The sequence below is a fragment of the Oncorhynchus kisutch genome, linkage group LG8 (assembly GCF_002021735.2).
Source record: "Oncorhynchus kisutch isolate 150728-3 linkage group LG8, Okis_V2, whole genome shotgun sequence".
NCBI lineage: Eukaryota > Metazoa > Chordata > Actinopteri > Salmoniformes > Salmonidae > Oncorhynchus > Oncorhynchus kisutch.
In genome coordinates, this window is record NC_034181.2 from 48,803,425 (window position 1) to 48,828,331 (window position 24,907).

At 39.9% G+C, this 24,907-nt stretch overlaps 1 protein-coding gene and 1 long non-coding RNA gene across 51 annotated transcripts in view; both read right to left on the reverse strand.

Annotated features, from left to right (window-relative positions):
- The window catches only part of si:ch211-266g18.10 (titin), a 149,038-nt gene that overhangs the window by 82,860 nt on the left and 41,271 nt on the right, over positions 1–24,907 (reverse strand). For all 50 annotated transcript variants that reach the window (XM_031830529.1, XM_031830528.1, XM_031830481.1 and 47 more), the window contains 4 exons: positions 22,238–22,306; positions 21,745–21,888; positions 3,118–3,219; positions 2,799–2,879 (listed from right to left, as the gene is read on the reverse strand). In XM_031830529.1, coding sequence (XP_031686389.1) covers positions 2,799–2,879; positions 3,118–3,219; positions 21,745–21,888; positions 22,238–22,306 — 396 coding nt within the window. The remainder of the gene's footprint in view (positions 1–2,798; positions 2,880–3,117; positions 3,220–21,744; positions 21,889–22,237; positions 22,307–24,907) is intronic.
- On the reverse strand, positions 400–1,645 carry LOC116374856 (uncharacterized). Its single transcript, XR_004210837.1, has 3 exons — positions 1,231–1,645; positions 765–887; positions 400–513 (listed from the first exon to the last, which is right to left on the reverse strand). It is a non-coding gene; the product is annotated as an uncharacterized LOC116374856 (long non-coding RNA).

Here is a 24,907-nt window from a genome sequence, read left to right on the forward strand (position 1 = left end):
TTTTAGCCTGCTAGCCTTAGTGTGTTCAAAGTTCAAGCCAGCTAATACAGCTACTTAGCCAGCAAGCTAACATCTTCTGTATTCAGAATGTTTTGTACTCAAAGGAATGTAACGACAGCATCATGTAGCTATACTACAGAATTCACAAAGATGCCCAATGCCTTTAAACTACACGGTCAAAAAATGTAAACGCAACATGCAACAATTTCAAAGATTTTACTGAGTTAGAGTTCATATAAGGAAATCAGATGCACTATATATATATAAAAGTACACTACCAGTCAAAAGTTTGGACACTCCTACTCATTCCAGGGTTTTCTTTATTTTTAAAATTTTCTACATTGTAGAATAATAGTGAATACATCAAAACTATGAAATTACACATATGGAATCACGTAGTAACCCAAAAAGTGTTAAGCAAATCAAAATATGATTTATATTTGAGATTCTTCAAAGTAGCCTTGATGACAGCTTTGCACACTCTTGGCATATAATGCAAAGGATGGCTTGGACCTGTTGGATGGAGGAAACAAAGTCAACCATTGAAGATGACAAACATCCTAACCCTTCAGCTACACTACATGCGTTGTCATCAGCATTGTCAATGTGACGTTCTAACTTACTACATAAGAAACCAACCACATCAAATTTATTTCTCATTATTTAAATTAAATATGGAATTGAACATGCAAAACAACCATTAAACATTTAACTTCTGTAGCAGGGTCATAAGTATATATTGAGGTCATATCGGCTCTGATTACCTACTAGTAGGGGGTGAAAGGTGGGAAAGCCATGGCAACGCATGTAATGTAGTTGAAGGGTTAGGATGTTCGTCATCATCTATGGCTGACTTTGTTTCCTCCATCCAACAGGTCCAAGTTCTCCTGTGCATTAAAGGTTGATATTGGGAAAAAATGTAACAAATTAGTTAATTGAATAGTACACGGTACAATGCAATGCAATATTCCCGTATACACCCCACAGTATCCTGTGTATATGCCAAATAAATGTTGATTTGATAACATAATATTGATGGAATATCAAATCAAATCAAATCGTATTTGTCACATACGACCTTACAGTGAAAAGCTTACTTACAAGCCTTTAACCAACAATGCAGTTAAGAAAATACCTATTTTTAAAAAGTAAGAGATAAAAATAACAAATAATTAAAGTGCAGCAGTAAAACAACAATAGCGGGCTATTGATAACAATTAATATTAGTACTTTATAGTGTGAACGAAGGCACCGCTGATGAATTCATCCACCTCATCTTCTTTAATGCTCTCCAGGGTTGTGAATCACCATCAACTATATTTTGACTACAGCTAAATGGGGGAGGGGAGGGGGGGGGGGTTTACCACCAAATGAGTCAGTATCACAACAGTGTCCTTTACTGAGTATGTGGTGTTGTGCAAGTGCAAAGTGCTATTACTTGTTGGCTCATATTTCATGCAGATTAGCCATTGTTATTTGACTGGATATTAATTTAATTTGTCCTGGTGGGTAGTTCTACACCAGGTAGAAATCAATACTGTATATAGGCAGACAATGTGCTAAACAGGCAATCATAGCTAATTATTTTGGTCGATTACCAACAAAATAATGAAAGAGTCACAAAGTGTAACAAAAAATGCATACAGTATTTCTTACCTCTCCTCCTGTGTTGGGGTTTGCACAACCACAACTTGTACAGCCTCCGGTTCCCTCTAAATCAGATTTTCTTCACCAGTATCTCCCTGAGAATAGCTAGTGGTGGTCCTGTGCCAGAAATGCTGTCAACCACCAACTCACAAACATTATCATGTCAACAATCTGCACATCTAGCTATAGCAGCTAACATTAGCTAGTTAAAAGAAAGGCATTTGGCATCTTGTGGGGTTCATGCAGTGTAGCTACATGATGCAATTGTTAGATTCCTTTGAGTACAAAACAGTCAGAATACAGAAGATGTTAGCTAGCTAGCTAAGTAGCCATATTAGCTAGCATGAACATTGAACACACTAAGGTTAGCAGCGAAACTAGCTAGCAGGCTAAAAACGCTACCAAACACTTACCTACCAGTCCATGAGAATGGTGGCCATTTTGGCATCACTCCTTTCAAAATTCATTCCAATGTTTATCCGGCTTGGGCATGAGCCATATTTTTCTTGCTTCTTTTTATCTTTTGGGGATCGAGTTGATTCAGAACTGAGAACGATACTTGTTTCTTTTGTCCCTGCTACAAGGGCAGTTTATCTGCAAACACGTTAGCTAGCTTGTTGACTTTGTCTGCTCTGTGTTTGTTTCTGGTGGCTGTAAAGTTAGCTAGCTTGCAAGTTCGGGGCCATGGCACCAGGGTCATTCGAGTAGGCAGGATTTAACAAAAATATGTTTGTTTTTTGCTCCCGAGTGGCGCAGCGGTCTAAGGCACTGCATCTCAGTGCAAGAGGTGACACTACAGTCCCTGGTTTGAAGCCAGGCTGTATCACATCTGGCCATGATTGGGAGTTCAATAGGGCGGTGCACAATTGGCCCAGAGTCGTCCTGGTTTGGCCGTCATTGTAAATAAGAATTTGTTCCAAACTGACTTGCCTAGTTAAATAAAGGTGACATTTTATTTAAAAAATTAAACACCATGCAGAAGGCCAGTCCAAGGCAGCTCTGGGCTCAATGCCCTTGTTTTCGTTTGATGTAAAAACACGACACAAGAAGTCAAGGCACCACAGGGTCACTCACGACCTGTGCATTCCTGCTTTAAATGACATGCTCAATGGGGTTACAAAGAAATGTAACAAAAAATAACAGTGGCATACCAGATTTCCAAAGAGTTGACTGAACATCCTTCTTTGTCTCCTTCACCTTTTTGTCCACCTTCTTTTTGGGTTCCACCACAACTTTAATTAAAGCGTGATTGAGTCATGTTAATAAACTTTCCAGTTTCTATCTAGAAATTAAAATATTTGTGTCATGTATTGTACACTAACATAAAATATATGATATATTTTAAATCCAAAGTTACCAAATATACATAACTCACATGCTTGACATTTTACTTTGACTGTATAAGTTATCACTTAGCCTACAAACCCCACAGATTTGACATTTCACAGGAATAAACAAAGTAGGCTATACCTTTCTTGTTGAAAAAGTCATGGATGACTTTCTTCTTCAAATGTTTTGTCTCCTTTTTCATCTCTTTCTCCTCTCTGGCAGTCTTCTTTTTTGGCTCTTCTTCTAAATGTAGTGATAACATACATTTTTGAGTAACATTGTCATTGGATCCCTGCAACTTCTCAAGTTAACCTTTTGACACTAGATCATACAGATTCTATGTAAATGTCATGGGCTCCTGAGTGGCGCAGAGGTCTAGCACTGCATCTCATTGCTAGAGGTGTCACTACAGACACGCTGGTTTGAATCCAGGCTGTATGACAAACGGCTGTGATTGGGAGTCCCATAGGGTGGTGCACAATTGGCCCAGCGTTGTCTGAATTTGGCTGGTGTAGGCTGTCATTGTTAATAAGAATTTGTTGTTAACTGACTTGCCTAGTTAAATAAAGGTTCAATTAAAAAAAGTTATGACATATTGGGGAAAGGGGGACAATGTTTTTGTATGCTTTTGCATAGTCACTAGAAAGTTCTTCATAATTTCACTACAATGAAATATGAACAGAAAGTTGTAATGAGCTGCAGTTATCTTGCAATTTGTTATTCTACCACTAAGTGTGAGCGGTATAATTGGTATTGAACAACAACAGTGCTTTACAACAGTTGAAAGGTCATGTAAACAATTAACTTTAATAAATGATAAATAAAAAATGAATAGCACAAGCTAGCTGTTCCTTAAGAGTATGCTTTCTTATTGAAACGTGACGAACATTACAGTGCCTTCAGAAAGTATTTACACCCCTCAACTTTTTTCACAATTTGTTGTGTTACATACAGCTTTAAATTTCAAATGGATTACATTTAGATTTCTCTTCACTGGCCTACACACAATACCCCATAATTTCAAAGTGGAATTTTTTACAAATTCATACAAAATTAAAAGCTGAAATATCTGGAGTCACTAAGTATTCAACCCCGTTGTTATGGCAAGCCAAATTAAGTTCAGTAGTATAAAGTCACATAATAAGTTACATGGACTCGCTCTGTGTACAATAATAGTGTTGAACACACAATACAAATTGTGGAGTAATTTACAGAGTGAAAAGAAAAATAAATATTCTAAAACATGCATCCTGCAACATTGCAAAAAAAATGTGGTTGAAAAGTGAATCACATTTGGGCACTGATAAATGCCTAAATCTGAACGCAGTGGCTGTATAGTACATATACTGTATGTGACGTCAGAGCTCTGGCTCTGCGTTTCAGAGTGCTGTATGGGTTTTAACTGACAGCCGTTCTAAACTTGAGGACCTCGCGTGACAAGATGCCGCCCCTATCCCTCCCGCTAATTGGACTACTTTTTGTTGTCTGAGTGAGGGAAATGCTGTAAATTAAGAGGACTATGTATTTTGACATATGAGACATTGAGGATTATAATAAATACTGCTTTGATTTCATAAAAGCAAGCCAAACACCAAAATGTACACTTTACATTTCCATATCATAAAACTCATGTCATATACACCGTCAACGTTTATGATCACTATGTTTTATGTACAGTTACAAGATGACATGGCATAGACCACTTTAGACCACTTACCAGCAATTTGTTGTTATCCCGTTGAAAAAGTGCAGCCCTTGATCTTAGTATTTATTTCTTGGTATAAATTACTTAGGATCTTAATGTTTTTCCTCATAATCCTGGACCACCATTTTATTACGTTTGCAATTGCAACAAATAATCTGCTTAGACCCCTACCAAGGAACATCAAAAGTCGTGCTATAAATTCACAGACAACACAAAGATTCCTTGATGCCCTTCCAGACTCCCTCTGCCTACCCAAGGACGCCAGAGGACAAAAATCAGTTAACCACCTAACTGAGGATCTCAATTTAACCTTGCGCAATACCCTAGATGCAGTTGCACACCTAAAAACTAAAAAAATGTCTCATAAGAAACTAGCTCCCTGGTACACAGAAAATACCCGAGCTCTGAAGCAAGCTTCCAGAAAATTGGAACGGAAATGGCGCCACACCAAACTGGAAGTCTTCCGACTAGCTTGGAAGGACGGTACCGTGCAGTACCGTAGAGCCCTTACTGCTGCTCGATCATCCTATTTTTCTAACTTAATTGAGGAAAATAAGAACAATCCGAAATTCCTTTTTAATACTGTCGCAAAGCTAACTAAAAAGCAGCATTCCCCAAGAGAGGATGACTTTCACTTTAGCAGTGATAAATTCATGAACTTCTTTGAGGAAAAGATTATGATTATTAGGAGCAAATTACGGACTCCTCTTTAAACCTGCGTATTCCTCCAAACCTCAGTTGTCCTGAGTCTGCACAACTCTGCCAGGACCTAGGATCAAGAGAGACGCTCAAGTGTTTTAGTACTATATCTCTTGACACAATGATGAAAATAATCATGGCCTCTAAACCTTCAAGCTGCATACTGGACCCTATTCCAACTAAACTACTGAAAGAGCTGCTTCCTGTGCTTGGCCCTCCTATGTTGAACATAATAAACGGCTCTCTATCCACTGGATGTGTACCAAACTCACTAAAAGTGGCAGTAATAAAGCCTCTCTTGAAAAAGCCAAACCTTGACCCAGAAAATATCAAAAACTATCGGCCTATATCGAATCTTCCATTCCTCTCAAAAATTTTTGAGAAGGCTGTTGCGCAGCAACTCACTGCCTTCCTGAAGACAAACAATGTATACGAAATGCTTCAGTCTGGTTTTAGACCCCATCATAGCACTGAGACGGCACTTGTGAAGGTGGTAAATGACATTTTAATGGCATCGGACCGAGGCTCTGCATCTGTCCTCGTGCTCCTAGACCTTAGTGCTGCTTTTGATACCATCGATCACCACATTCTTTTGGAGAGATTGGAAACCCAAATTGGTCTACACGGACATGTTCTGGCCTGGTTTAGATCTTATCTGTCGGAAAGATATCAGTTTGTCTCTGTGAATGGTTTGTCCTCTGACAAATCAACTGTAAATTTCGGTGTTCCTCAAGGTTCCGTTTTAGGAGCACTATTGTTTTCACTATATATTTTACCTCTTGGGGACGTTATTCGAAAACATAATGTAAACTTTCACTGCTATGCGGATGACACACAGCTGTACATTTCAATGAAACATGGTGAAGCCCCAAAATTGCCCTCGCTAGAAGCATGTGTTTCAGACATAAGGAAGTGGATGGCTGCAAACTTTCTACTATTAAACTCGGACAAAACAGAGATGCTTGTTCTAGGTCCCAAGAAACAAAGAGATCTTCTGATGAATCTGACAATTAATCTTAATGGTTGTACAGTCGTCTCAAATAAAACTGTGAAGGACCTCGGCATTACTCTGGAACCTGATCTCTCTTTTGAAGAACATATCAAGACCATTTCGAGGACAGCTTTTTTCCATCTACGTAACATTGCAAAAATCAGAAACTTTCTGTCCAAAAATGATGCAGAAAAATTAATCCATGCTTTTGTCACTTCTAGGTTAGACTACTGCAATGCTCTATTTTCCGGCTACCCAGATAAAGCACTAAATAAACTTCAGTTAGTGCTAAATACGGCTGCTAGAATCCTGACTAGAACCAAAAAATTTGATCATATTACTCCAGTGCTAGCCTCTCTACACTGGCTTCCTGTCAAAGCAAGGGCTGATTTCAAGGTTTTACTGCTAACCTACAAAGCATTACGTGGGCTTGCTCCTACCTATCTCTCTGATTTGGTCCTGCCGTACATACCTACACGTACGCTACGGTCACAAGACGCAGGCATCCTAATTGTCCCTAGAATTTCTAAGCAAACAGCTGGAGGCAGGGCTTTCTCCTATAGAGCTCCATTTTTATGGAACGGTCTGCCTACCCATGTCAGAGACGCAAACTCGGTCTCAACCTTTAAGTCTTTACTGAAGACTCATCTCTTCAGTGGGTCATATGATTGAGTGTAGTCTGGCCCAGGAGTGGGAAGGTGAACGGAAAGGCTCTGGAGCAACGAACCGCCCTTGCTGTCTCTGCCTGGCCTGTTCCCCTCTTTCCACTGGGATTCTCTGCCTCTAACCCTATTACAGGGGCTGAGTCACTGGCTTGCTGGGGCTCTCTCATGCCGTCCCTGGAGGGGGTGCGTTCACCTGAGTGGGTTGATTCACTGTTGTGGTCATCCTGTCTGGGTTGGCGCCCCCCCCTTGGGTTGTGCCGTGGCGGAGATCTTTGTGGGCTATACTCAGCCTTGTCTCAGGATGGTAAGTTGGTGGTTGAAGATATCCCTCTAGTGGTGTGGGGGCTGTGCTTTGGCAAAGTGGGTGGGGTTATATCCTTCCTGTTTGGCCCTGTCCGGGGGTGTCCTCGGATGGGGCCACAGTGTCTCCTGACCCCTCCTGTCTCAGCCTCCAGTATTTATGCTGCAGTAGTTTATGTGTCGGGGGGCTGGGGTCAGTTTGTTATATCTGGAGTACTTCTCCTGTCCTATTCGGTGTCCTGTGTGAATCTAAGTGTGCGTTCTCTAATTCTCTCCTTCTCTCTTTCTTTTTCTCTCTCGGAGGACCTGAGCCCTAGGACCATGCCCCAGGACTACCTGACATGATGACTCCTTGCTGTCCCCAGTCCACCTGGCCATGCTGCTGTTCCAGTTTCAACTGACCTGAGCCCTAGGACCATGCCCCAGGACTACCTGACATGATGACTCCTTGCTGTCCCCAGTCCACCTGGCCATGCTGCTGCTCCAGTTTCAACTTCCACCTGACTGTGCTGCTGCTCCAGTTTCAACTGTTCTGCCTTACTATTATTCGACCATGCTGGTCATTTATGAACATTTGAACATCTTGGCCATGTTCTGTTATAATCTCCACCCGGCACAGCCAGAAGAGGACTGGCCACCCCACATAGCCTGGTTCCTCTCTAGGTTTCTTCCTAGGTATTGGCCTTTCTAGGGAGTTTTTCCTAGCCACCGTGCTTCTACACCTGCATTGCTTGCTGTTTGGGGTTTTAGGCTGGGTTTCTGTACAGCACTTTGAGATATCAGCTGATGTACGAAGGGCTATATAAATATGATTTGATTTGATTTGTGCAAATGCTTTTGATATTTTATCTGTAAGAAACATTTAAATTTAGCACTATCCACGCAGGTCAATTCCCACGAGTGTAAATGGTTAAAGAAAATACTTAACAGACACAGGTAAATGCAGTATTGGAGGACAAATGGATAGTACCGCTACAGGTTAATGGGACATGAATTTAAACTAGATACTGGGGCAAAAGCAAACTTAATCAATGCCATCAAAGCAATGACAGAAATGCTACAGATACACAGAAAGACAGTGCCAATGAAAGCATGTAATGGATAGACCATTGACACAAAAGGAATATGCTGACTCCAGACGGTTATTAAAGGGAGAGTACACCGTGTCATCTTTGTTGTTGTTCAAGATGGACACAATTCTCTGCTAAGAGACAAACATTACATCACTGGGGGCGAACTCCCTGCCATCCAGACCTCTAAATTAGGCAGTGTCAGAGGAAGGCCTGAAAAACTCCAGCCACTCAAGCCATAGACTGTTCACTCTGCTATTGTCCAGAAAATGGTACTGGAGGATCAGCTCTCGGACCAACAGGCTCCCATGCCATAAGACTGCTAAATAGCCTGATAATTGTTCATTAATGGTTACCCGGACTATCTATGACAACACAAACACACATACTCACACACAAACACAAACATACTGACACAACACACACACTTTCACACTAATCATATGCTGGTGTTACTCAGTTCTTTATTTTATTGTTATTATTTTCTATCCTGAGGCCTAGTCACTTTAACCTTCCTTCATGTACATATCTACCTCAAATACCCCATACACCTGCACATTGATCTGTTACTGGTGCTTGTATTATTTTTTAACTCTGCATCATTAGCAAGGGCTCATAAGCAAGCATTTAATGGTTAGGGTCTACACCCGTTGTATTCGGCGCATGTGACAAATAAAAGTAGATTTTATTGCTAGTTATTGCTAGTTTGACCACCAGAGGGCATCTTTGAGAATTTGTATTTGTATTTGTAGAATACTAATTGTAGAATTAGTATTCCGTAATGGCATTACATAGAATTTAAAACATTTTTTGTAATAACATAGTATATGGGATTGATTTGAAGACATTTGGCTTAATTAATTTGATTAATATTATGGTGTTTCCATTCAGAGAAAAATCGTCGGTTTGTAAATTCAGACCGTTTCGCTCTCGGAGCACACACTGGACGTTTGGGCCGAGGAGTAGGGTTGATTTGAATGTTCTGGCCTTACAATGGCAGTCAAGCACCCATGCTAACGTTGGCTAGCTACTTCCAGACACAAATGAGACCACTGACCATATTACTCACCCTAGCAGAGCTGGTAAGGTCGTTGTTTTGAAGTAATGACGAAAAGACAGGCCTTTTTTTTTTGTGCATTTTTCACCCTGCTAGCTCCTATTTGTTTTATTGAGCACCGTGGCACCAACTCGCCTTCCGAACGTTCTATTCCCAGTTTATTGTTCAACGTCACAATGCCTGCTTCACTATTGTTGGCAATGAGACCTGCTCATGTTGTTTTATATTTGAAATGTAAACAACAAAATGTATACAACAAAAATAATATTGGAACTCTGCGGTTTCCTATGGGGGAAATATAGGCATGTCTGTCTATTTCGCCAAATGTCTCGCAATGTGTATGTTTAGATTTCTTTCAAGTCGGGTGTAAAATGGCTACCTAGTTAGCGGAGTGCGCACTACTAGCGTTTCAATCGCTGACGTCACTCGCTCTGAGACCTGGAAGTAGTTGTTCCCCTTGCTCTGCAAGGGCTGTGGCTTTTGTGGAGCGATGGGTAATGATGCTTCAAGGGTGGCTGTTGTCTATGTGTGCAGAGGGTCCCCGGTTTGAGCCCAGGTAGGGCAGAGGGACAGAAGCTAAAACTGTTACGCAGGCACCATTTTAAATCAGGAGAATCTCCTCTTTGTAATTATGTAAGTCTGGGCAGCGAGCTCGTTTGTCATCGATCGCTAGACCAGAAATATACGTTTTTACTTTTCCCTACTTTTTCATTACGCTAAGTTGACACCATCAAGGTGCAGATGTTTACATCCTACACAAGCTGTTTTTTTTCCAGTTTCGTCCGACGAACAGATTGTAGTGGTAAAATAAAAAGGGATACATTTTTTTATGGAATTCTAAGCATCACTCGATTCCATTCATTTGCCATGGGCTCGTGCTAGTGTTCCAGTTTAGCCAACAAACAAGCTGTTTTTCAGTCTTGGGTGATTTTGTCTCGTTCTATTGTCCAACCTACAGGTAGCCAGAGCAAATTTACGAAAGCACCCGCATGTCCATTGAGAAAGCACAACGACTACACCATTTAGCTAAGCTAAGAATGACGAGAATAATCAAGTCAATAAACATTGTGTAGTTAGATAACCTATAGTTAATATACTGGCAAGTTTGATGTGTAACTTCTAACGTTAGGTAGCTAAGCTAACATACCGGTATATACTGCTGTAATGATATGCTATGTGGTTCGTAAGGACAGTGTAGCTAACAAATTGTCAGCCAACATAACGTGTAAAGGTAACTTATTTGAAAAGTCATTACTTTATTACATCGAGATGCATGCTACCCCTTGGTCATTAGGGCAAATCTGGTCTGTGATAGGAGGGGGGATTTTCACACCTAGGCTATTAGACTATTCTTTAGTGAAGGTTGAATAGTCTATTGTTCCACGATGAGCCCTCCTCCCCAACTTGCAACCAATTGCTGTTCCTATCTCATTCCTTACCCTCTTCCCCATGCGTCATCATTCTACTCCTGAGTGCTCGCTTGTGGGCGTGTCCTGGAAGGATATGGCAGCATTTTTGGTTCTGTGTCAAGAATTCAGCATGAAGTAACACTTTTGTATGAAGTTGTGGTTATTCACAGGCAACTTGTTGTATGCTATGGAGGTACATTTGTGATTTTTGTCGATAAAACCTTTTTTATTTTCGATCAAAAATAATTGTTCTGAATGCAACTTTATTCCAACACAAAGGAAGTCAAAGCGGACACCTACGAAGATGGCATCTCAGGTAAGCAGCACTGGGCTGTATTGACGTATCCTACAAATGACATCTGCTGCTTTGGATTGAATGTTCATATCTCAGTTATTGTTTTCAGGTCTATAAAAAATAATCTACTTTCTTTACTTTCAGAGAGCGAGCTGACAAAGGTGTTGAAAATGTAGATATTAACAGATGTTCACTGTCCAAGGAACAGGCCGTGGAAGCTTTATTGCAGGCAAAAGTGTCCATAACCATAGGTAATTAAACTGTTCTGTGTTCTTTTTCTCCATCTCTGCCTGTCTTGTTGTACATGGAACCTGTCTCACATGCATTTAATAAAATAATTATTCAGATGTCAGCTACTAATTTTCAGATTTACACCACATAAATACAGCTGTTTTCACTGGACTATCTGTTGCTGCCAAGTCATGATTTCCCTGGGGGTTAGCCTTGCAATGACCAAGTGGTGAGACACATAGCACTCTATATTTAAATGTTTCAGGTACACTGATAGGTCTTTGCGTCACATACAGTATCTTCTATTGACAATATCTTCTATTGTTTGTCCTCATGTGTCTGTATTTCAGCATAAAGTACTCTGTAGCCACTTAGTGTGGACACCAGCTGAGACCACACACACACAATAACAGTCTCTCTTCTTCACTTCATCCCTCTCCCCCTTCTCCCTAAATCCTCTGGGTTATATCATCTGTTTTGGTGAACCCCTCCGGCATCTGAACTGGCTGACACGGAGGGCACAGCATGATCGTAGGTGAGATGTCTCTTGGTCGGGTCAAGAGGAAGTATTATTAAAGAGATGCTTTACATTGAATAGTAGTAGTAATCCATGAGGTAATGATCCACGGTCAGTTTTGCATTTCACCTCCTGATTTAAGATTACAATTCTAATGCATTTATGTGTTTATAACACCTGGATAATGAACTTCTTTCAATGAAGCGTTTCACATTCTCCACTGGTTGAAATTAAGTATCTCATTGAAATACTATCCTGTGTCCTCAGATTAATGCAGATGAAGGGAGTTAGATATGCATAGTTTTTTTGTATTTATGAATTACAAATCAATCATGTTTCTAGTCTATTGCATAGTTACAATGTGTAATCATTGATGTCCCAGGAGCAGGAGTGGTAAACACTGTTGAAGTGTATAATTGTAATACATACATGCAGACACAGCATCATTCAAATAATGGAGTTTGATATGACTGAAAAATAATGTCTCAGAGATTCATACCTGAACCGTACCTTTATTTGAGAAGGAAGAGTACATGATCAGTGAATACATTAAATGTACAGGCTACAATGTGGGAATCTCATGCGTGGTAATAACTACGATACTTGTGTATATAGGACTTGCATCCTTGGTACAATAAAGTTATTATATTCTACTCTATCCATAGGCTTCATTAATGCCATTCAGACTTGAAGTTGATACAACAACTATGATAGCTGAGGTTCATAGATTGGTATGAATATTAGTTCAGAACCTAACGTTTTAGGGTCCATATACAGATCAGCTATATACTGTAGCTAGCTACACATCCATAGGCACAATTATTTTTATCCTCCACTACACAATAAACAAGTAAATAGTTAGCTAGCTATGGCACTTCAGCTGCATTGCAAGGTAAGCTTACACAATTGTACATTCAATTTGCAGTAAATTATTTAGCTAGCTGTTTCACAAGGCTGTCGTCTTGTGAAACAGTGGATGTAAAGAATCTACGAATATCGCAAATTATCCAAGTTATCTGACTAGCTAACATTAGCCAGCTAGCTAGTGTTAAGAGAATGAATATGTCATTTGTGTTGTTTAATGTTTTAGGAACTCTTTTCTTTACATCCACTGTTTCTCAAGACAACAGCCTGGTTTTCTCAGGAGTTCCTAAAACATTAAACACAAATTATTCATTTCATTAATTAATTATCTTAACACTAGCTAGCTGGCTAATGTTAGCTAGTCAGATAACTTGGATAATTTGCAATTTCCGTATGACAAAAAAATATGCAAAAACGTTTGTCTCTACATTAACTAACATATTCCTCTCAATTGTAATTTTTTAGCTTGACTCGTTTTGACGTTATAATAACTTACATCTGGTTCCACCTTAATGTTTTGTCAGCCATCTTTGTTGAAGAACGCCACAAGGCAAGGGTAGCTCACGTCAAAATTCGTCATTGGAACCACTCGATATGGTCATATAAAAACATTGGGTCCCAAAATAATGAGTGCTCTAACTCCCTCTTGTGGTGGTCTGGAGCAATGAAGCCGTGACGCTGAGTACCTCTAAGTCCTGTGGTGCAAGCTCACAACTTTTAAAGGAGGAACCAATGTTCAAGACCCAGCTTAAGGATGACGCACAGCCCGTGGTTCATGCTCCACGGAGAGTACCAGCACTCCTGCTTGTGCACCTTAAGAGTTGGACAAGATGTCAGCAATGGATTTTTCCCCCAAAGTCAAGGGACTTTGTAAAGAAAAATAATGGTGAACTAAGAATATGTATGGATGCTAAGGACTTGAATGCAACATAAAACGAGAACACGACAGATCCTAAAACTAGAAGAAATCGCAAATTAGATGTCAAGAGCAAACTTCTTCACAAAGCTGACGTGTGATGGGTGGGTGTGTATTTATTTATTTATTTTTATTTTTTATTTCACCTTTATTTAACCAGGTAGGCTAGTTGAGAACAAGTTCTCATTTACAACTGCGACCTGGCCAAGATAAAGCATAGCAGTGTGAGCAGACAACAAAGAGTTACACATGGAGTAAACAATTAACAAGTCAATAACACAGTAGAAACCAAAGGGGGAGTCTATATACAATGTGTGCAAAAGGCATGAGGAGGTAGGCAAATAATTACAATTTTGCAGATTAACACTGGAGTGATGAATGATCAGATGGTCATGTACAGGTAGAGATATTGGTGTGCAAAAGAGCAGAAAAGTAAATAAATAAAAACAGTATGGGGATGAGGTAGGTGAGAAAGGGTGGGCTATTTACCAATAGACTATGTACAGCTGCAGCGATCGGTTAGCCGCTCAGATAGCTGATGTTTGAAGTTGGTGAGGGAGATAAAAGTCTCCAACTTCAGCGATTTTTGCATGGGCTAGGGAGAGAGGATGCAGGGTGGTTGGGAGGGGGAGTGAAGGGGCGGGGGACTCATTCGGGTGCCATTTTGGGAAGGTGGTGGGTGGACTTTATTTTCTTTCTTATTTTTATTGCTTGAGGTCTGTGATCTTTCCATTTTGTTTGATGTCCGTTGTTTTCATATACAGTATGTAAAAAATGAAGCCCACATCTTTGTACAATTATTTGATTGAATCAATGCTCCAACAAAACATTTTTTTTAAATGCTACCATTTGTGACTCGTTTCGGGAAACTAGGCGTATGTCGTGGTTCACTACTTCACAGGAGCGCCATTTGAACGTAATCTTTATTTCTTTATCAAAATGTGTTTGTTTTGGCAGAAATGCCTTCTGGAACGTGAGCTTTCCTGTGCCTTTAATAACAAACTTGTATGCCATCTGTAAATACGAATGAAATTGTTCAATTATGAGCCTATTTGGTTTAGCCACCGAGTTTAGAAATCAGTGGAATTAGAGTATGATAGCTAAGGAGATGGAGAAAAATCTGGCGTTTGATTGCAAACATGCAGACAGAGTCGAAAAGAGAAAACACAGGCTGTTGTATAAAACACCTTTCTCTGGATTACATCTTCAAACTAAGGGAAAACCATGGCATCAATGACAGAGAGGGAGAAGCGTCCATCCATGTATACGTGTAAGAGAGTCTAGCTAGCTACGTGTTTAGATATTACACGTTTCTAATTTAGTCAGAAAGTTGTTTTCATTTCAAGTTATAGCCTAATGTTAGCGAGCTAACATTGAACCTGGTTAGTTAGCTACCTGCAGATTCATGCAGGGTAGTAAAGTTATGAGTTGGGATTATGGTTCATTGTTTAGCTAGCTAGCTACATTTCTAAACAAAAGACTTCACTATGCAAGACACTATTTCAATAGAATGTTTATTATGTCACTGCGACAAATGTCAATAGACCTAGCTGCTAAATTCGCTCTGGCTATCTACTCCAATTTCAGAGCAGTCTCATCTGAGTGTGGCAGAGCACAGAATAACTGACAAATTTACGAACGCTCAACACCCGTTGAATATGGCCGGTGTCAGTAAACATTGGCAAAAAAGCTTAATAAAATTGTTGCCAGCAGTACAGTTGCAGTCACCAATGCTCTGGATAACATAAACACAGCCTAACCAGCTCTGCAAGGGTGAGGAAAATGGTCAGAGTGAGCTGTTATCTCATTTGTGTCTGGAAGTAGCAAGTAAGATAGCCAACGTTAGCCAGTTAGCTTGGGTCATGGACTGCTGTTGTTAGGTCAGAACGCTGGGATCAACCCTACTTTTCGTGTGCGCTCTGAACGCTCGAAAGCGAAATGTTTACGAACGTCGAGAGCACACTGGCACTCCAGATTAAATTTACGAACGCACCCGGAGTATAAACCAGCCTTTAGTCTTGTAATATTTGGTTGTTTAGTACATAGTGTCACATGTGAATCCTTAAAGATATGGGTGGTGCTAAAGCGGTGTGAACGATGCTGGATGGGTGTAGACAAAGAAGAGCTCTCCAGTTGGTACCAAAATATTCAAGGCCCACTTTCTCAGATGTGAGGTTACAAGATTATCAACTTTCAAAGCAGAATTACTTTCCCATTGTTCCTCAACTGTAGTGTATGATTTGACATTTTTAGCTCTTAGTCTCTACTTTTATCCAATGTAAAAAACACTATTTCAAATTATGCTACATAAGACCGAATTGAGCCGGTCAGCCACATTTGGGATCAAATTGGCCTCTGAGAACTTCTTTCAAGCGATCAAATCAAATTGTATTGGTCACATACACGTTTATCAGATGTTATTGCGGCTGTAGCAAAATGCTTGAGTTTCCAGCTCCAAGAGTGCAGTAATATCTAACAAATAATATATAACAATTTCACAACAATACACACATATCTAAATAAAGGAATGGAAATAAGACTAAGATAGAGTACAATAAATAGAATACAGAATATACTCATGACATGAGTAATAAAATCAAATTGTATTGGTCACATACACATGGTTAGCAGATGTTATTGCGAATGCAGCGAAATGCTTATGTTTCTAGTTCCGACAAGTGCAGCAATATCAATAAGTAATCTAACAATTCCACAATTAGACCTACAGTTGAAGTCGGAAGTTTACATACACTGAGGTTGGAGTCATTAAAACTCACTTTTCAACCGCTCCACAAATGTATTGTTAACAAACTATAGTTCTGGCATGTCGGATTAGGACATCTACTTTGTGCATGACACAAGTCATTTTTCTAGGGTAGCCTAGTGGTTAGAGCGTTGGACTAGTAACCGAAAGGTTGCAAGTTCGAATCCCCGAGCTGACAAGGTATAAATCTGTCGTTCTGCCCCTGAACAAGCAGTTAACCCAGCCGTCATTGAAAATAAGAATTTGTTCTTAACTGACTTGCCTAGTAAAATAAAGGTAAAAAAAAAATATTCTGTTTACAGACAGAATATTTCACTAATCGTTCACTGTATCACAATTCCAGTGGGTCAAATGTTTACATACACTATGTTGACTGTGCATTTAAACAACTTGTAAAATTCTGTCAAAATAATGTCATGGCTTTTGAAGCTTCTGAATTCTATGGCACGTTATTTAAATGTCAGCCATTGTTGCCATTAATGCTTTAGTGCTAGTTTGGCATCTTTAGTGCTAGTTGGGCATCTTTGAGAAGTGTATGACTTTTTAAAATATTGGCTGTACTAGAGAATTTAAGTAAGAACATAGTATTAAAATTGTCATTTTAATCCATAGAGACGTGAAGGAGAAGCTCGTCGGATGTTGATCTCTTCTCTTCTTCTATTTTAAGAAATTTTGCTTAATTAATTTGATTAATATTATGGTGTTTCTGTTCCAAGAACAATGAAAACGAAACACAGGATTTCCATTAGGAAAATATGGTGCTGTACAATGTGACCTGTCGGGAGAAGGCTACAGTACTAAAAGCAAAATTATCCTAACATTTCCACAACCTAATTGTCGTCCAACCAATACCCAAACAGAGATACAGTGAAAATAAAAATCGAATTATCAAGACCAGTCCCCATGCTTGTCTCAGAGCAGCGCGAAATGGTGCTGAAATAGTTGACCACACGCGGGTAGGTTATTGCTTCAAATCTTATTGCTTCTATCATCAGTATGCTATAAATGCCACAAATAATTGAACACACACAATTCTTAAAACTCTGAGAAGTGTAATAGGAGGTGATCTGCACTGCATATTAAACTGACATTCATATTGCTATATTCCACGTGTTACTGAGTGTGTTTCGATATTCTCTCTCACACATGCACACGCACATGCGCACGCACACGCACATGCTGTCTTGACCTCTGAATGCTTGACTATGAAAAGCCAACTGGCATTTACTCCAAAGGTGCTGACCAATCGCACCCTCTATAACCACTGTTTATATTATTTGACCCTACTAGTCATCTATGAATGCTTGAAAAATGATCTAGCCTTTATGGCCATGTAGTCTTATAATCTCCATCCAGTTTGGATTTAAGTATAACTTTTGTATGACTGACGCCTTTAGTGAGAGGTCTAATGCTTTAAAATGTAATCCTTTCTGCCCTCCGATTTCATATTCATTATATAAGTAGGCCCATATTGGAGACTGAAAGTCCCAGTTCTGTGAGAGTGGGCTTCTGCGGAGGCTAATCAGCCATGTCTACGCTCCCAGCGTGGGTAGGAGGGCTGTGTAGACAACCGGTGACTTGAAAAGAATAACCGCGTGGTCCTGCTTGAATTCACCTTCTTAGATACAGTACTCAACCATAGCATTGATTATTAAGAGGTTCCTTTGTCCTCTTCGTCAACCTTGTTGTCACGACTTCCACCGAAGGTGGCTCCCCTGCCTATTCGGGCGGCGCTCGGCGGTCATTGTCGCAGGTCTACTAGCTGCCACCGATCCCCTTTTCCTTTTCTGTTTGTAATGTCTTATTGGTTGCACCTGTTTCATGTTTGAGTTTTGGTTCAGGACTATTTAAGCCTGTTGGGCCCGCCTGCTTTGTGCGGGCTTGTTTTCTGTTAGTCTAGGTTGGCTGTGTGACACTTGTGTCGCATTTCGGGGTCACGACAAGTCGTAGATCTCAGCTGCGGCACGTGGTCAACTTATATGTAAACTCTTAACTCACGTGTTTTATACCCTAGGGTAGAAAGGGTCAATTCAGTCTTTATGACGCGCTCTCTTGGTTCACTGGGGCATAGCTAGTTACGAGGCAAGGTATCACCATTTACTATGATCTCTTTAGACAACTAAAATCAAAACCTCATCATCACAAAAACATTCTCTTTCATCTGGATATTTTCTACACAACGCACAGTATGCATTCATCACATGTACATTATGAACTCCCCAAGTTACAATGTTTTCGTTATAACATCCTCATTTAACTTTTAATAACATCATAAAATAGACATACATTTTTATATTCCATCCATGATTCCCATCCATTCGGATGATGAAATATGTTGTCCCAAAGTCCATTTATTTGATGTTCTATAGTTTTGGGCTGTAAACTCTCTCACATTAGAGCCCAAAGAGGAGTTGGTCTGCTGCGTAATAATTTACGATGGGCGTGAACCCCCCCATCAATCCCTTTATACCTCTCCCCCTCTGCAGGAGAAAGATGAGAGGTATTTTGGGGGATATTGTTGTGGGATATTCACACCTACAGTAGCCAGGCTATTAAACTAATGGAAGGATGGAAGGATAACAGATCGGCTCTCGGAACTCATTAACACTCGTGTTCTCTATCTCTCTCTTAGACTATCAGAAAGAATGTTGGTACTTATTTATTTTGATCCTAAGCCATGAATGAGTGAGTCACTCAGCTTTATGTACAGTTGAAGTCGGAAGTTTACATAATACCTTAGCCAAATACATTTAAACTCAGTTCTCACAATTCCTGACATTCAATCCTTGTAAAAAATTACCTGTCTTAGGTCAGTTAGGATCACCCGTTTATTTTAAGAATGTGAAATGTCAGAATAATTTATTTTAGCTTTTATTTATTTCATCCCATTCCCAGTGGGTCAGAAGTTTACACTCAATTAGTATTTGGTAGCATTGCCTTTAAATTGTTTAACTTGGGTCAAACGTTTTGAGTAGCCAGCCTTCCACAAACTTCCCACAATAAGTGGCACATTCCTCCGGACAGAGCTGGTATAACTAAGTCAGGTTTGTAGGCCTCCTTGCTCACACACTTTTTCAGTTCCGCCCACAAATTTTCTATAGGATTGAGGTCAGGGCTTTGTGATGGCCACTCCAATACCTTGACTTTGTTATCCTTAAGCCATTTTGCCACAACTTTGGAAGTATGCTTGGGGTCATTGTTCATTTGGAAGACCCATTTGCGACCAAGCTTTAACTTCCTGACTGATATCTTGACATGTTGCTTCAATATATCCACATAATTTCGGTGTCTCATGATGCCATCTATTTTGTGAAGTGCACCAGTCCCTCCTGCAGCAAAGCACCCCAACAACATGATGCTGCCACCCCCGTGCTTCCCGGTTGGGATGGTGTTCTTCGGCTTGCAAGCATCCCCTTTTTTCCTCCAACATAACAATGTTCATTATTGCCAAACAGTTCTATTTTTGTTTCATCAGACCAGAGGACATTTCTTCAAAAAGTACGATCTTTGTCCCCATGTGCAGTTGCAAACTGTAGTCTGGCTTTTTTATGGCGGTTTTGCAGCAGTGGCTTCTTCCTTGCTGAGTGGCTATTCAGGTTATGTTGATACAGTACTCGTTATACTGTTGATATAGATACTTTTGTACCTGTTTCCTCCAGCATCTTCACAATGACCTTTGCTGTTGTTTGGGAATTGATTTGCACCTTTCGCACCAAAGTAGGTTAATCTCTAGGAGACAGAATGCATCTCCTTCCTGAGAGGTATGACGGCTGCGTGGTCCCATGGTGTTTATACTTGTGTACTATTGTTTGTACTATTGAATGTGGTACCTTCAGGCATTTGAAAATTGATCCCAAGGATGAACCAGACTTGTGGAGGTCTACAATTTGTTTTCTGAGGTCTTGGCTGATTTCTTTTGATTTTCCCATGATGTCAAGCAAAGAGACACTCAAAACAATACTTAACTCAGAGCCAGTACTCAACTTTTTCGACCCGATAAAAATAACAAAGATATCAAAAGATATGGAAAATGGAAAAATGCATGGAAAAATGGCCTTGTCTTGGTTCCACTACAAGTGGAAGGAGAAGATTGAAAGCCAGTAGTCTATGCTTTGAGAACAATGACTGAAACCGAGTGTCATTACACTCAGGTAGAAAAGGAATGTCTAGGCATGGTGAATGGATGTGACAAGTTCCAGAGTTTGGTCTACAGCTTACCTACCTTCAAAGCTAACACCGAGCATAAGCCATTATTGATAGTCATCATCAAAATAACCTAAACGTGATGTCGCCTAATATACAAGAACTCATGATGAAACACCCGCAGTGAGCACAGTGAGTAATGTGATCACTACAGATGATTATATTGATGTTCATGTGAATATGATGGCTGATTCTCTTCCTGTGTCAGACTCTAAATCAAAACAGAGTACAGACGAGAGCAAAAGACACAATGCTGCAGACAGTCAACGCAAACATACATCATAGCTGGCCCATAGGTTTGTGTTCACAATACTACCAGGTCAGGTCAGAACTCAGTGTTGTACAGACTGCTGCTCAGACAAGAGAAAATGCAGATGTTGTGACAGGAAATGCTCGAAAGGATACACTAGGGCCACCTCAGAATCCAAAAAATTCAAAAGGAGAGCAAGGGATACAGTCTACTGACCTGAAAGAAACATTGAGAGAATGATAGGGAAATGTGAAACCTGTCAGAAACATTACTACAAGGAAGTGAAATATGATACTCGCCAACCTTCCAAAAGCTCCATAGCAAAAGGTTGGTACAGATCTTTTTCAGCTGAATGGCAAAGATTACCTGCCGGTGATTGACTACTATTGTAACTATCCTGAGATGACAATGCTCTCAAAGCACAGCAGCAAGCAACGTCATAACACACGTCCACTATCTATAGTGTAGCCTATCATGTGGATCATCATGTGCTTGCTATACGTAATGGAAAAGGAGTCGTCAGCACATAGTCAAAGGGCAATGAGATTAACATTGATAGTGTAACATAGTGTAACATGAAGCTAGGGCTGTATGTCCAAGATAGTCTATTTACATATAGGGAATGCTAACTGACAATTATTAATTTAATGACAGTTCCTTGTCCAAGGCTTACTTACTTATTAATTCACTGTCCCACAGGCTACTTACAGTATGTTTATTGTGGTTAAGAATAATGTAAATGTAAGGAAGGCTTGATTTTCTATAGATATGTAAATTCCATTATAATTTGGTAGAAGCCATAGAGACAAACAGTACTGCAAGCCTAGCTTACCTTTGGGTCCTGTCTTCTCTGCTTTCTTCACACTGGGCATTGCCTCAGGCTTTGCTTTCTCCTCGGCCTGCTCCTCTTTCTTTTCCGTCTTGTCCTCCAATTTCTTATTTTCTACCTCTTTCATGGATTGTGCATCCCTCATCGCTGTAAGTAAAGACATGATCCTGTGAACAAATGCCTCCTTCTCTTCATGTAAAATTAGAGCACAATTCCTGTTTGGTGGTTTCCTGGACACAGATTAAGCCTAGTCCTGGCCTAAAAAGCAAACTCAATGAAAAGTCTAACTTTTTAGTCCAGGAAACCACCCCACAATGTTCACAAATACAGTAGGTTTTTACTTCATATGCCAGCCAGGGAATTAGGAAATTAAGTTTGGGTTTATTTTGGGGTATTATTGAATTACAAATTACATCAGTACATCAATCCCTCCCAACTGTAAAAAAGGATGTAGATAGATCCGAATTGAAATTAAAAAGAAAAAAACATGATTTACCTTTAAGGACTACTTCTACCTCTTCTACTACTTCTTCTCTTGCTTGCCTCTCCTTGGATTGTCTGAGAACTATCACACAAAGAAATACGACATTTTGCAATTGTTCCTATAAAATGAAAGGTAGTGCATTACAGTGATGGTAATTAGGTAGTTGTGACAGTTAAAGCATGCATTAGTTATACAAAAAAATGTAATAGCATATTTAGCAGGTGATATGGTTGGGTGGTGGTAACATGGTGTCATGGTTTTGTGTGACGAGACCGTTTAAAAAATATATTGTACTTAAATATTGCAATTTTCCCATCATGCAGAACAACTGCACGTCATTTTCTGGTTGTAAACTGGTTTTCTGTAGAAACATGTAAAGATGTCAATTTGATTATTAGATTAGGAAAGACATCATATTTTGGTTCTTATCTAGTGAGATAGTATTATTTATCTGGTAACTAAGAAGGCCTTAACAAAACTTGTATACAACCTGACCATGACATCATTTGAAAAGTAACTTTAGAACCTACACTGAGTGTACAAAACATTCAGTTTTGGGTAGTACACTATTCTTGATACTGTTGAGCGTGAAAAACCAAGCAGCGTTGCAGTTCTTGACACAAATCAGTGCTGCTGGCACCTACTACCCACCTACTACCCATTCAAAAAGGCACTTAAATATTTTGTCTTGCCTATTCACCCTCTGAATGGCACACATACACAATCCATGTCTCAATTGTCTTAAGGCTTAAAATCCTTCTTTAACCTGTCCCCTCCCCTTCATCTACACAGATTGAAGTGGATTTAACAAGTGACATCAGTCTATGACATGTTGTGTACACTCAGTGTATAACCTCAGAGGTCGGTTGAGCACTCAAAATCCAAATGCACCATTAGGGACAGTTCAACATTTCCCCATCGTAAAAAATATTTTCACATCATAACCATAACCTGTTGACAAATATTACGCCTTTAATATATCCATTGTGGGTGGATAAGGGTGTGCATACCTTGCGAGACATATACAGTATAATGATATGGAGCTAATATCTTTACAGGACCTCAAACAAATATATTCACTTCCAGGCTTTTCATGGTTCCGTAACCTACAATTTAGTGCTTTGTCAAAAGCTATTGGAGCCCCAGTAACATCCCACATAATGCACACATGGATTGACCCTTCTAGTCTAGTGGTTAGAGTGTTGGGCCAGTAACTGAAAGGTTGCTAGATCGAATCCTTGAGCTGACAAGGTAAAAATGGTTTGTTCTCCCCCTGAACAAGGTAAATAACCCACTGTTCCTAGGCTGTCATTGTAAATAAGAATTTGTTCTTAACTGACTTGCCTGGTTAAATAAAAAGAATGACAAATGTATTTCTAAAATTGTATATGGCACTTATGATTCCCTGCTGTGTGTTAAATGCTCTACATTGGGTGTCACTCTAGTATGGAACTGTGAAATGGAGAGGTTGGGGCAAGACCTGAACTGGGATACCATTTGGGAAAATTGGCTAACCCAGCACACCCGCTTATACAATAAAGTTGTGCAACCCCATTTAGACATTTTAAGATGAAGCTGATTCCCACTCCAATCTCTCCATTTGGTGTCACTCGAGAATGGATGTGATAGATGGCTGGTTTGCGCGGGGTTTATTTTATATCCCATGCTTTGTGGCAGCCTGCACTTTGTACTTGTGTTTTTGTACTTTGTGATGCCTCACTGGTTCATTGGGCATTTTTTTTGTAACGCAGTTGCGTTCTGTGCAAATGATTGCCTTTGTAAAGTGCTTTGTCCACTCATCTCTGCTCTTCTGCGCCTGACTTCAATACACAAGCTACACTCACCTCTTGACAACTGTCACACCCTGACCTTAGAAATCCTTTTCATGTCTCTATTTTGGTTTGGTCAGGCGTGAGTTGGGGTGGGCATTCTATGTTTTGTGTTCTATGTCTTCTATTTCTTTGTGGTTGGCCGGGTATGGTTCTCAATCAGGGACAGCTGTCGATCATTGTCTCTGATTGGGAACCAAACTTAGGTACCCTTTTCCCCACCTGTGTTTGTGGGAGGTTGACTTTGTTTGGAGCACTTTGCTTGTGAGCTTCACGGTTTGTTTTTGTAGTGCTTAATGTTTTGTTTGGTGTCATTTGGATTAATAAAGGAAATGTACGCTCACCACACTGCACCTTGGTCCGCTCCTTCCAACAGCCGTGACAACAACAGTATGTAAATAGTTATATTTTGTTTTTTTGTTTGTACAAATGTTTGTTTTGTTTGTATTGTCATGACGGATAATATTTGTAACATGATAAAGTGTATAAAGTGGAAGATAAATAAAAACGTTGATCACACCCAAAACATATTTTCACATGACCCTTCCTTTGTACTGTAAAATAAGTTGCACGCCCTTCCCACTCATACAAATAATGTTTACGACCACAAATAACAACTGTAGCAACCTGGTGTTTATAAATGTGGATATCAACTTTTCCCATTCAGTATGCTTTTGTGGCACGACACAAAGGGCTACGGGACAGAAAGGTTGAGGGTTTGCCGACCACCACGGATGAACTCCCTCTCCCTGCCTGTTTCATTACACTACAATCAGAGCCGGCTGCACACAATGATCAGCTAGGTGGAAATCTGATTTTCAACGTTTTGATGCCATATTTATAAATATATAAA